The sequence below is a fragment of the Apodemus sylvaticus genome, chromosome 7 (genome assembly GCF_947179515.1).
Source record: "Apodemus sylvaticus chromosome 7, mApoSyl1.1, whole genome shotgun sequence".
Taxonomy (NCBI): domain Eukaryota; kingdom Metazoa; phylum Chordata; class Mammalia; order Rodentia; family Muridae; genus Apodemus; species Apodemus sylvaticus.
The window spans coordinates 12,328,859-12,342,824 of NC_067478.1; the positions used below are offsets into that span (position 1 = coordinate 12,328,859).

A 13,966-nucleotide genomic window follows, 5' to 3' on the forward strand; every position below is an offset into this window, starting at 1 on the left:
AGTACCACCACATCTGTCTTCACGCTCAGGGACAGGGATGAAGGGGTCGCTGAAGGTGGCCCATGGCACTTGTTTGTTTGTACTTGCTTTCGGTTCCTTGAAGGTTTGCTGAGCATTTTCCTTAGAACATCATTAGACCCAGGGCCGGCGCTCAGCACTGAGCTCCCACACTGTCGGAGTGGGCGCGGCTCCCTCCCGCCCCGGGTTCCCCGCACGACCACGCAGCCCCGCCCCAAGCCGCCGCCTCCCTTCCTCGGAGGGGCCAGCCCGGGCCCACCCGCCCGCTGCGGTGGGCGGCAGTCACGACTAGAAGCGCACGATCTCCAGCTTGGTGGCCGCGGGCGCTGCGCGGGGCGGGGCGGGGCGGAGGCCCGGGAGGTGGGCAGGACCTGGCCAGGCGAGGCCCCAGGGCACACGCCGCCGCCTGGCGCGATGGACAACCAGGGGACCCGGCGGCACTGAGCAAGCAGGCACGAAGTCAAGCGAACCTGAGGTTCCCCGCCCAAGAAGCCCAACACAGTTCCCGCGGCCACGATGATCCCTCCAAGTGGCGCCCGTGAGGATAGCGGAGACGGACTGACCGGGGAGGCGACGGGCACAGAGCAGCCTCCCTCTCCTGCGTCCACCAGCAGCCTGGAATCCAAGGTACAGAGCGCCTGCACCGGGGAAACAGAGTCCCTTTTCCCTCTGACACCTTTCCTCTGGGGTCCGGGTGCCAGGAGAGATGGGATTCATCCCTAGAGAACTGGGATCCGCTGGACCCGTTGCTTCTTATGCCCAGACAGCTGCGCGGACCCAAATCTTTGCAGAGCTTCTGCCTCAGGAGCCCAAGCACTTCACCCTAACCCTGGTGCCCAGATTGCTTCCTTAAGTGGGAGAAGGAGTTTGGATAATGCATGCCCTAAACTTGCTTGTGTCCACAGCCAGAGTGGGTGTGGGTAGCTTCTGGGGGCAGAAAGACGGACACAGCCTAGGGGTATTCTCTTAGATAGCTTTAGCACTGAACCTACCAGGTGTACCTCATCCTGGGGCTCAGAGTTCCTTCACTTACTAGGGTGCCTCCCTAACTTAAGACACCAAGAGTTTAAAAAAATATATTAAGCGAAGATAAGTAACTGGTCTGCAAGAAAGTTAACGTTCGTTCCCCTCGTAGAAGTTGCTACTCTGTAGAACTTAACACTCGTTTTTTTAAGAGTCACACTAACACAGATACACAAAACCAACCCCGCAGCACGTCTCCTGTCACATTTATACTTCCTCTGAAACTTGCGAGGGTGCCAGGCACATGTTTGGAAAAGTTGGAAGAGACCCAGGCAAAGCGTGGCTGCTTAACAGCCCAGAGCCAAACGGCAACCCAGCCAGGAGAATAAAATCCGTAAGATGGAGTTGCTGTTCGTTTCATAGATTCCTTTAAGTGCAAGGCTCCTGGCTATGCAGAGGTGTTTGTGAGTACCCCGGGCACTGCGGAGAAGTCGGTGCCCCCAATACCACAAAGGGATACGTGTTTAGGGTTCCATCAGCGCAAAGGATAGTGAGACCCTATGGCTACACTGCGCAAGCTCAGATGATGTCGCAGCTCAAGAGGCGCTGGCATAGGGCAGGATGCTGGCACCGTACACTTTCAGTGTCAACAGTTAACTGCCAGAGACAGAAGTGGTCTAAGACCAAAAGCTTGGCTCCCTCCAATTCCTGGCCATCTCGTCTAGGCACTAGTGGCAACTTCTCTAACATCCAGTTGGCAAGTCAGACAAGACCATTTGAGGAATAGATGAGGTTGCCTAACTCTTAACCTGCTGCCTTGACAGACTTGTCCTTTTGCTGTGGAAGCTAGGGAGGTGGCATCCACCACACTACATAGGCCTTTCTAAAGCAGGCTCCCTGCCCACATCTGGAACACCTCTTTTCTATCTAGAACCTGATGCAACTCATCCCTGTCCACCACCACTCCTAGAGAGTCCAAGAGGAGTTCTGTAGATGGTGTAACAGTGAAGAAGTGAAAGCCTTTGTTTTTGTTTTTTTAATTTTGCAGTGGGCCTACCGTCCTGCGGTAGGTGTGCTCCGGAAAGGTCTTAGCCTTTGGGTAAAACAGCAGCCTGATTGAAACACACAGCATGGGCTTGCTATTTATAGATGTCCTCATGTAAATCATTTGGCAAAGCAAAAACCTTCTATGTAATGCCCGTAATTACCCACCAATTTATCCGGCTTACCATTCAGATCTGTAGACGTCCATTTTCCTCAGTCATCTACCTGCCTGTTGTGTGTCTGTCTCTGCATCCGTCAGTTTGCCACTGTGGCTTAGGCGTCCTAGCCAATGGAGATGAGTTCTACCCAGGGGCTCCAGGACCCTCTGAAACTGGACCCAGAACAGCCTGCATGGGTGCGATTTTGTTTTTCTTGAAGTGGTATTTATGACTGGATCCAGGGATTTAGACCCTCAAAAGAGGCTGCCTGCTGCTGTGGAAGAGAGGTTGGTGATGGGTAGGTGACTTGGGATAGGAGCTGGTGAGACCATCGCTGTGTGTAGTGAACTGCTCAGGCCTTTAAGAGGCTCTGTTCCATCAGAGAAGAGCCTGCTGGGAAAATGTCAGCGGCAAAGCAGGGATGGCCTCTCTATTGGACTCTCCCAGGAAGTAGGAATGTTGGTTAAAAGGTGTACGTTTCAATATAAGCAAGAAGATAGATGTCAAATACATCCCAAAAATGTCAAGGAAACTAAACGGTAGTCCATATATCAAAAAAAAAAAAAAAAACCCACAGGTACTCCATATTGTAATGCAATTATGATATATTAGCTAAACACTACCATTTTTAAAACTATCATCTGGGAGATGCATGGTGCAGGTCCTTCTGGGCATTAAAATTTCTCTGGACTTTTTTCGGACATTTAGGTTTTGGATTTCTCATTACATGGATTAATTTAAATATGTATGTGTGTAAGAGCTTACTAGAGTGGCCATGTGGGGGTTGGAGACAACGTGCAGGGGTCAGTTCTCTCCTTCTGCCGTGGGGAACTCAAGGATCAAACGCAGTTCATTGGGCTCCTGATGAGTGCCTTTACCCACTGAGACATCTTGCTAGCCCATAAAGACTTTTAAAATTCCTCTTAAGAGATACTTTTTAGGAGACCCCGTAGCTATAATTGAGAGGAAGAAGCAAGAGAGCTACAGCATGAGACCCTATCTCAAGAAAGAGAGAGACAGACAGACAGACAGACAGACAGACAGACAGACCAACACAGAGGGAATGTCAAACTATAAGAATAACAAGTACTAAATACTTGACAAGCCCAGGGGGCAGGGGAACACCCATTGACTGACAGTCCAGAAGCAAACTCAGGTAGCTCTTTATTCTCTATCTCACCTATTTTTGCCGATTTTAATGCTTACTTAGTGCCAAGGACAATCATGAGTATGTGCTAAATGTTGCCTCTAGTCAGACACAACCTAAACTCCATGCTAGAACCTTCTACTGTGTCACCCATTTCATGAACAGCACAGTAAGACGCTCTGGAAAGACAGATGCCCTAGTCAAGATCATGGCAAGAGCAGCACCAGAGCCATGTGACCTTGGACCCAGTTTTTCCATCTTTGCCTGTCTCTTGTTTGTGCAGTGCTCACATCAGCCTGATTGTCTAGAGATCAGAACCTCCCTGAGGTCACTGGTGTCACATTGTGACATTGTGTCTCCCGCCACACTTACTCCTCTTTTTCTTTCCCTCCTTTTCCTTTATCCTCTTTCTGTTTTGTCTGGGATTATAAACATGCATCACTACACATGCCTGTAGATTTTTAATTACCTTATTTATTATTTACTTATGTGTATTCACACACTCTTGCAAGAGCGTACATAGCATGGTGCACATGATTGAAGATCTGAGGACAACTTTTGGAAGTCAGTTCTGTCCCCCCACCACATGCGTTCTGGGGATCAAACTCAGGTGGCCAGACTTGGAAGCAAAAGCCTTCCTTCATCCATGGAGTCATCTTGCCAACCCAGTCATGCCTTCTTAAGAAAAGGACTAGAGCCAGGCTGTGGTGGTGCATACCTTTGATCCCAGCACTCTGAAGACAGAGGCAGGAAAATCTCTGAATTAGAGGCCAGCCTTGTCTACAGAGTGAGTACCAGGACAGCCAGAGACACATGAAGAAACCCTGCCTTGAAAAACAAATAAAAAAACCAAATAAAACAGTAAAAGAAAGAAAGGAGGAAAGAAAGGAAGGAAGAAAAAAAGAAAAGAGAAGGAAAGAAAAGAAAAGAAAAAAGAAAAGAAAAATGTCTAGGGAGGTGGCTTAATTAGTAAAGTGTTTGCCATGCAAACATGAAGTTCCAAGATTGGTCTCTCAAACCTCCCTTTAAGAAGCCAAGCACAGTTGTGCCTACCTGTAATCCCAGAGCTGAGGAGACAAACACCACAGATCTGTAAATCTTAGCTACCAGCCCATCCGCATGCCTACTTTGCATGTCCTAGGCCAATGAGAGACTGCCCCAAAGAGCAAGGTGGGTGGCTCCCAAGGATGACACCTGGGGGTTTAATCTGGCCTCACAAAGTCTCTAAAAAGCCATTTTCTTTGCAATTTCCTCAGAAAGTTAAATTACAGAAGGTTTAAATTAGTAACACTAGAGAGCATTTATGCCAGGTGTTTTTAAAACTGTATCCTTGTATTGTATGAAACTATTGTATAGAAATTTTCAACATACACCAAGGAAGACAGACGGTATGAAGAACCATTGTAGATCTAACCAGCTAACCTTCCCTGCTTATTAATTCATAAACAATAACTTTTGACATACTAACCCATCACCAACATTTCAGTCCCAGAGAATCATCTTAAGTCAAATTCTGGCTCATCAGATTCTTTTAACAGAAAATCTTTCAAGTTGCATATCTAAAAAATAAGAACTATTTGAGTAAACTTAGGATCCAATTTTTATCATTGAGGTTCAACAGGGTCTTTCAAAGACTCAAATACTCTGGGAAATCTGTGAGTCAAGAGAACCAACATTTAGATCTATACAGGCACATGTGTTATCTGGGAAAAGCATGTATACCTTATATAAGATCCACAAGAGCATATAGTCCCTCCTCTCTCTCAGGTTTAAAGAAAAGTAAGTTGCACCTCAGATAGTTAAATTGTTGGCTTGTTGGCTATAGTCCTAGCTGAGAACCTGGTCTTCAGCTTTGGATCCCAGGATGATTTCCTCAGAGCCAATTCCTGTAAGCATGTGCAGTCACGACATTTAAAGTAATTGTAAGGTTTTTTTTCTTTTCCATTAGTTGAGCTGAAAAATCTGAAAGCCACTGAAGTGTGTCTCCTCCTCCATCTTCCCACTGACTGTTCCAGAAAGACCATGGCCTAGTTTAATTGCAGAGCACTGGACAGAGATCAATAGACCAAAGAAAAACTCCCCCTTGCCCCAGTAGCTGAGTTCATTCCCATGTGATTTGGTGACTGCACAGAAGCTTACAAGAGTTAAATGTGAATTTTTGGCCATCAGGGATATGACCTAAGGTCTTATCTAGATGGTGCAAGGAGGTCCCAAACTTTGAGGTCAGAGAGACAAGCTTCCCAGGCTCCTCCCAGTTACCACTGGTCTGACTATAAGCTAAATAATTGGCTCAAATCTGAGTGGCCTGTGGCCATATTTGTGAGACATTTTCTTAATTACTAATTGGCCCAGCCCATTTGTGAATGGTGCTATCCTTAGACAGGCTGGTCTGGGCTATACAATAAAGCTGTCTGAGTCAGCTACCAGAAACAGTAAGCTGTAAAACAAATATCCCATTTCCTGCCCCCATGTTGCTTTTGCTCAGTGTCTTATCAAAGCAACCGAGAAGCAAACCAGGGCACTAGGCTCTCCATCTCTAAAGGACAGACTCTATTTGTTGTTGTTGTTGTTGTATTTGTTGTTACTGTTTGGGCTTTTATTGTTGTTGCTCAAGATGGGTCAAACTATGTAAATCCAGGCTGGCTTAGTTCAGGATGCCCTTGAATTCACAGATATGTCTTGCATGAACTTCAGAATGCTGGGATTAAAGGCATGGGACACCATGCTCAGCTTTTTGGTTGGAGTTTTTAATGTTGTTAGGACCAAAACGAAAGATGAAGCGCTCATGTACAGTGTATGCATAAAGTACTGCTGATCTCCTCCTTCTGAAATGAAGGATCCCTCCACTAGCCAAACTCAGTAGTCAACATCACTGAGACTATTTCAGCTAGCACTAACACAGCTGACTTTCCAACAGTTCTACTGGCTGTTTCTCTTAAGACTTTTAGTTACACTGTCAACTAGGATGCAATTCTACCTCAGCTAGGTTAGTCACTGAGTGTGCATCATCACCACCCACCCTCAATTAATATTTGAAGGCATGGTATAATCCATCCGCCTCCCTGGGGGAGCCACAGACTGTTCTGAGTGATCCACTCGGAACCTAGTGAACAACCCAATCTCAAGGAAATGCCTCTACTCATAAGGACATGACCTGCGTTCTGAGAAAGGTTCTGTGTCCATCAGAGAACAGCCACTTAGTGTTAATGTCCAGCATTTCCCCAGAACAGGTATAAAGCAATGATAGGCAAGAAATTAAATCCCTATTCAAAGGAAGACAATGAAGCAAATGCATTCAAATCACCAGGGAACCCAGGCTAGACCTAACCTCCTAGGTTGAATCATAGGAATCTATCTATCTATCTATCTATCTATCTATCTATCTATCTACATACCTACCTACCTATCTACCTACTTATCTGTCTATCCATCCATCCATCCACCCACTTACCCAACCAACCAAAACCCACCCATCCATAAATATATATGGATATACATATACATATATATGTGTGTGTGTGTGTGTGTGTATACACATACATTACATACCTATCTACCTACTTATCTATCTGTCTGTCTGTCTATTGCTCTATTTATTCATCTATACATATATCCATCCATCCATGCATCCATCCATCTGTCTGTCTGTCTATCTATCTATCTATCTATCTATCTATCTTTCTACCTCTCTGTCAGTTTTGTTTTTTTCAAGACAGTTGTTCTGTGTGTGATAGAGTCCTGGCTATCCTGGAACTTGCTTTGTAGACCAGGCTGGCCTCAAACTCACAAGAGATAGGCTTGCCTCTACCTCCCAAGTGCTGCAATTAAAGGCATGAGCCACCTTCTTCAATCATTGTATGTGTGTAGACTCTGAGGATTATAGAATGTCCACAAGAGCAATATCCATGTCCTGCTGACCTCGTCCCCCCACTGCAGCCAAGACAAAGCATTTGGATCTATTGTCTTCTTCTTCTTCTTCTTCTTCTTCTTCTTCTTCTTCTTCTTCTTCTTCTTCTTCTTCTTCTTCTTCTTCTTCTTCTTCTTCTGCTTCTTCTTCTTCTTCTTCTTCTTCTTCTTCTTCTTCTTCTTCTTCTTCTTCTTCTTCTTCTTCTTCTTCTTCTTCTTCTTCTTCACATCTTCTACTGAACCAAAGAACTGTCTTTGGAAAAGGCAGCCTGCCTATCACTCTTCATGTTGTTAAATAAATTAAAGCATTACTCAGAAGCAGCTAGATTTATGAGCTGACTCATCACTATTTATGTTACGCCCATGCATAGAAAAATAAAAGGCATTCTATGCAGACAGCTGGAAAGCCAAAATAATTTAAAGAAGAGAAATATGTGCATCACATGTCCACCCAGAGATAAGAATTATTCAATGTTTTGGCTGTTTCTTTCAAGCACATTTCTCTTCTTATATTGATACACACTGAAAATAAAATTGGAGGCGTCTCTTCCCATGTGTGCAGTTTGCCTTTTCACTGACCGTTGCCGGACACACTTCTCCTTCCTCCGAAATCATCAGACATCTAATGTTCCCTTTGAGCTATTTCCATGCTCAGCTGCCCCGACTTTATAGGCACCATTTGCTTTCCACATCTAGTTCTTTCCCAGCTTTCGCACATTTGAAAAATATTAAGACCTGCGCCCTGATGCCTAAGCATTGCATATATTTGATTCAATTCATTTGACAAGAAATTCCTGGGCCCATGCTCTTTATTCTCCTTATTACAGGGACCTGGAGAACTTCTCTGTCAGCCTTTCTTTTGTAGCAAACTTCTCCATTCAAATTTAACATCCCAATTAAAGGTGCAAAAAAAGATGACTGCTGAATGAATTAAAAAAAAAAAATCAACAGAAAAAAAAAACCCTTAGTTGTGACTAGCCACTAAATAAATTACAAAATGGAATGTGATTCACACCCCAGAATATCCATCTCCAATTGCTCTTTTCTAGTTGTCAACTCCTAAAGATGATCCATGTTCTCTCTCATAACTAAGTAAGCTACTTCCGTTTCCTTGGAAACTTTGATCACTGCGTCCATCAGTGTGGACCAGTTCCGTGCCTCTTCCACTCCCCACCATGCTGGGCCGCTTTGGCAGCCATATTATCATTTGCAATGTTGTGTATCATCCACTGTGATGGCTGTTTACCCACTTCACTGCTGAGAGATATTTGGGTGGTTGCTTTTGAGGGGTGCCCTAGGCAGTACAGCTCTTATCCTTCTCGTACAAACCCTCTGGGATGCATGAAGCTGGTCCGTTAGGCATATAGCTGTGAGTAGCTTGTTGACCACAGTGTGTGCATATGTAGATATCATCCCCACATGTCCCAGGCAGGAACACACAGAGTTCAGTTACTCGGTACTCCCAACACTCAGAACTATCTGTCTGATTTTTTTTTTATTTTTTAATTTGTTGGAGGTGATTATTAGTATCACAAAATATCTTAACTTGTAATGTCCTCATTGGCCAGTGAAGTCAGCAGGTTTTCACAAGATTATTGGCATGTATGTTTTGTGAAGTAGTTGTTCACACCTCTTGTTTACTTTTTAGTTAGATTGTCTTCATTTTTGCTGGAGTTCTTTACATATTCTGAGTTTGAGAAAGAGATAGGTGTAACACATACATTTCTCTCATACTCTGAAAAGAAGCCTCTGTGGCTTAGTAGAAATTCTTGTGTGTGTGTGTGTGGGGGGGGGGTGTGCTCAAGATTCCTGTTTGTCTGTCCATCTATCCCTCTGTCTGTCTGACTCTGGACGTGGAGGCCAGAGCACCTCTGGAGTCATCCCTCAGGCACCATCTACCTTCTTTAAAACTTCTTTTGAGATTAAAATATGATTTCATCATTTTCCCCTTCGCTTCCCTCCCTCCAAACCCTCCTTGCTAACTTTCCAATTCATGGTCTCTTCTTACATTAATTATTGTTTCATGCATTTCTGTGCATAAGTTGTAGAGCCCAGCCCTAGTTGACACATCTACAATGTAACTCCTGTGCAGAAGGCTCACAGATCATTGCAGAAGAGGAAGCAGAAAGACTGTAAGAGCCCAAGGACCTGGGAGATTTTCTGTGAGGTTGTGTCTCCTAGCAATGTCAGATACTGCGCCAACACAACTGCCCAAACATGAGCTGAACAAGAACTCTAATAGACATGCTAACGTGGACAGAGAGAACACAAGAGACCTCAGCCCTACAGAAAGAACTGCACTCCACTAAGGGGGGCTGAGAGAAGGAAAAATAGTCTCTGCACAGGAACGAGCATACTTTTTAAAGAGAGGCTCTCTCGCTGGCCTGACTGTCATGTGGGCTAGGCTGGCTGGCCAGTGAGCCTCAAGGATCTGCCTGTCTCTGCTCTCCCAGGCATGGGTTTACAAGTATTGCCCCACAACACTGTGTTTAGGAATTTGTTTTTGTTTGTTTGTTTGTTTGTTTGTTTGCTTTGAATGGCTTCTGGGCATGGAACCCAGATCCTCATGCTTTACTGACCAAGTCATCATCCCAGCTCCTCCTAACAGTATGTCTGAATTTCACATGGTCCAGTTTGTTGATCCTCCTCTTTGTGAGTGCACATTGTGCCCTGCTTTCCAAACTCTGCCTAGCTCAGAATTGTGATGGTATTTTCTACGACTATCCCAAGAAGTGTTATCCACAGTAGCTTTCACAACTAGATTAAAATCTATTTGTGGTTTCTTTGTTGGTATGGCACAAAGTACAGATCAAGCCTGGGTAATGACTGTACGATAGATAGCCTTTGCCATGAGCAGTTCGACCACGCTCATGTAACGGCCATGTCTTTGCCCAAGTATGGCGCTGCCTCAAGCTTTGGGGCGGCCTTATTATGAAATCTCTGGTTTTGGTGGACCAAGGCCTGTGGTTTCGCTCTTCACTCTTCACTATTAAGCTGATTTCTGGAGGGACAATTTTAGCTCTTCACATGTTAGAATGAATTCCAGAATCACAAATCTACCTGGTAAGATTTTGATGGAGATTGCAGAAAATTTGTAAAACCTATTCTGAAAGAATGGAATTTAGACTATACAGTTTTCCAGTTACATCTTCTACCCATAAGCTCCAACTTCTCAGGCTATCATTTCCTGGGAAATAAATGAATTAATTTTCTAATTTGGAGATTCCTAGAACCAACTTATTTTTAACATAAATTTGAGCCTCAAGTCTACATGAAGGAAAATCTGTAATATTGATCTCCGTGAGAAATATTTTTCAGTCATCAATCTTTGCCTACCCCAAAAGCTAAGCTAAGATTTCTTCCCTGCCATCCTGAGTTGAGAAGAAGTTTGTTTTGAGTTCATCTTCTCTTTCTTTTCTAGATTGCCATCCATAGACCATTAATTAAAACCTAGCACTCTAGATCCATTATTCCTGGATGGACTGACTCACTTTTGAAATCAAGGCACAAATTAGAGTCACTGGGGAAGAGGGAACCTCAACTGAGGAACTGTTTCCATCAGATTGGCCTATGGGAGAATCTGTGGTTTTTTTTCTTATTGATTGGTGTGAGGGAGCCCAGCCCATTGTGCATGGTACCACCCCTTGGTGAGTAGTCCTAGGTTATAGAAGAGGCTGAACAAGTTACTAGAAGCAAGTCAGTAAGCAGCATTCCTCCATGGCCTCTGCTTCAGTTCATGCCTCCTGCATCTTGCCTTGAGTTCCTGCCTTAGCTTCTTTTCATAACGATCTGTAGTGTGGAAATGTAAGTCAAAACCAGAATGTATGGTAAAATACACAGAGCATAGGATTTACCATTTGAAGCATACAGTTGATGCAATCGTGTGTGTGTGTGTGTTTTCGTGGTTGTGCAAGAGTCCTTGCCCATCTGCTTCTTAGACTTTATATTCTCAGTTAAACTATCCTTGGTCAACAATGGTTGCCCAGCATCTGCCTCCCACTACGTTCCAGATGAATACTATACTTCTACTCACCTTTACAAATAAATTCAACCACTGTGGCTTCTAAGTATGTCATATAACGTTGATCCTTTTGTGACTAGCACATTTCATCGACAAGATGCCATAAATGTTCTGTGCTGTATCATGTTATGAGAATTCTTTTCTCTTGAGGGCTGGTTAATATTCTATTTTTAACATACATACACATGTACATCTATACATTTTGTTTATTTATTCTAGTATTAATAAGACTTGTGTAACGTTGGCCTTTTGACAAGTAAGACTTGTGTCACTATTGTGCGCGTAATGCTGCTATGTGACGGTACAAACAGAATCTGTTACGGTCCTTCCATTCATCTCTATACAACCAGAAGTGGAATTCCTAAAGCTAATAGAAACTTAATCCTTTCCTGTTTTATAAGCCATTTGCATGTTCTCTTTGGGGAAAGGTCTGCTAAACGCCTTCGCTTGTTTTTAAGTGGCTTCCTCAGTTTTGTGCTGGAGTTGTGGCACGGCAGCCGTTGAAATCAGCAAACGTAACTAGGCATCGTGGTGCATGGCTGAAATCCAAGAGCAGAGGCAGGAAGTTGACTACATTCATCACCAGCCTGAGCTGAGAAAGAAAGGGGGCAGAGCAAGGAAGCAATGAAAGCAAGGGGGAAGAGAGGGAAATGGGAAGAGAGCATTGGGTTTTAGTATTGTTCTAATCACATTTAGACTCCAGGGAAGATGATTTTCATACCGTTCTGTTACTTGTCTTTTCCCCCCCGTGCCTGATGAGTTCACACCCTTGCGCATTTCGGATCCTGCATATCCATCTCCTATTTAGAATTCTTTCTCCATGCCCTGCAGGCATTGCGTCCCACTGACACGTATGTTTCTGTCTTGTTTACTACATTTCAACATGGATTTGTTTTTCTTACGTAGATTATCTCAAATTTAGCTCCACTCTTTTCTGTTCGTTTGTCTTTAGGAAAGTCTCTCTCATCCGGAGAATGGAAAGCTATTCATCTATATTCCCGTATCTCTCTATGTAGTTACCACAGAAAGCGTATCTTAATACTTTATTAACTATCCTGGGTTTGTATCATTGTAAAGGATGAAAGAATTCCAAATATCCCAAATGATTAGTCAGTATTTTAAAAACCATTTGCTGGATAATTTATTCTTTTCTCAATGATATGAAATGGTACATCCATTATGTAACAAATGGTAATGTGTACTGGGTTCTCTTTCGTAATCATCTGTTCTATTCCGATGACTTTCAGATGTATTTTCTCGTTCAGCACTGCACTGTACTTTTAAAATGGGCTTTGATGGGCTCTGAGCAGGTAGCTCAGTGGTTAAGGGCGCTTGCCGTTCTTCCACAGGAGCTGAGATCAGGTTCCAGCACCCATGCTTGGCAGCTTACAACTGTTTGTGTCTCCAGCTCCAGGGCGTCTGACACCCTCTTCTGCCCTCCAAAGGCACCTGTAATCACATGTACACACTCACACAGACACATGCACAACACTGAAAACTGAAAAGCTTGAGTAGCCATTGATAGCTGGTGAAAGTGCTCCCGTCCCGGGGTGGGGGTGGGGATTTCCATAATTTACTGTGCTCCACCAAGTTACACAAAATAGCAACTTCTTTTTCTGTGAAGTTTTGGGGCCTACACATAGTAGGCGAAGGTTCTATCACTGAGCTATATTCTCATTCCAAAAATAACTCTTTGGCCAAAATATTCTTTATGGGAAAATATTTAAAATCCTTTTTAAAAAATAAACTATGTGCAATCACTATTTATAGGCACCCTCTTGTGTAAGAGCTCACCAGGACTTCTTATCCTGCCCAGTGACACGTTTTATATTAAAAAAGTGATAAAGATATAAGGAGGTGGGTATGTGTTCTCGCATTTAAATATGTAATGCATACATTTATTGACATTGCATATCATATGCTAACTCATGAGTGTGTAAAATTAAGATGCTTCATTTATCAGTTGCACTTTATTTTAAACTGAAAAAAAACAAAAAAATTAAAGAATCCTAATATTTTTGGAAGTAACTAAGTGATATGTCTATTAGTATCATAGTAAATTATTCACAGTAAGGAACTTTTGATCCAGGGATAGAATACATTTATTTGGTTTTGAAATAGTTTTATTACTTTCAGAAATTCTTGGAAATTTAAATATATACATATACATATACATATACAGTATATATACATATTCTAATGATTCTCAGATATTTCCTGGTATGTATCGGGGTTCTAGAACACAACACCAGAAACTGAACGGTGACATCACAAACATCAGAAAGGTACTTTTCATGGCTATAGAGCAGATGTCCAAGGAAAAATCAGAGGCAGGGCTAGTGAGGCTGTTTCCTGGTTTAGACATGGTGCATGCCTTCTAAATGTCCATGTTGAAGGGAGGGGAAGGTCACTTCTGGATACTGCTTGTATGAGAATACCGGTCCTTTCTTGAGAGTTCACTTCCTGCATGGTTCTCACCTCCCCAAGGCCTTGCCTATTCCTACCATCCCATGATATCTAGGCTTTAACAAGTGACTCTGGAGAGAACATGTGACCCAAAGATAACAAAGTCACACCACGGGAAAAAAAAAATAACCAAAGTCACCACCTTGGAAAGGTGCCTGTGCTCCTGTGTTCATAACCAGATATGGTCTCAACAGTTGGTAGGTGGATAGTGAGACTGTGAGATGTGTGTGCACACAGTCATGA

The 13,966-nt window shown here is 43.4% G+C and overlaps 1 protein-coding gene across 2 annotated transcripts in view; it reads left to right on the forward strand.

Moving 5' to 3' along the window:
• The first annotated feature begins 404 nt into the window (after positions 1-404).
• Positions 405-13,966, forward strand: part of Stac (SH3 and cysteine rich domain) — a 137,437-nt gene continuing 123,875 nt past the window's right edge. For both annotated transcript variants that reach the window (XM_052189268.1, XM_052189269.1), the window contains exon 1: positions 405-645. In XM_052189268.1, coding sequence (XP_052045228.1) covers positions 535-645 — 111 coding nt within the window. In that variant the 5' untranslated portion in view covers positions 405-534. The remainder of the gene's footprint in view (positions 646-13,966) is intronic.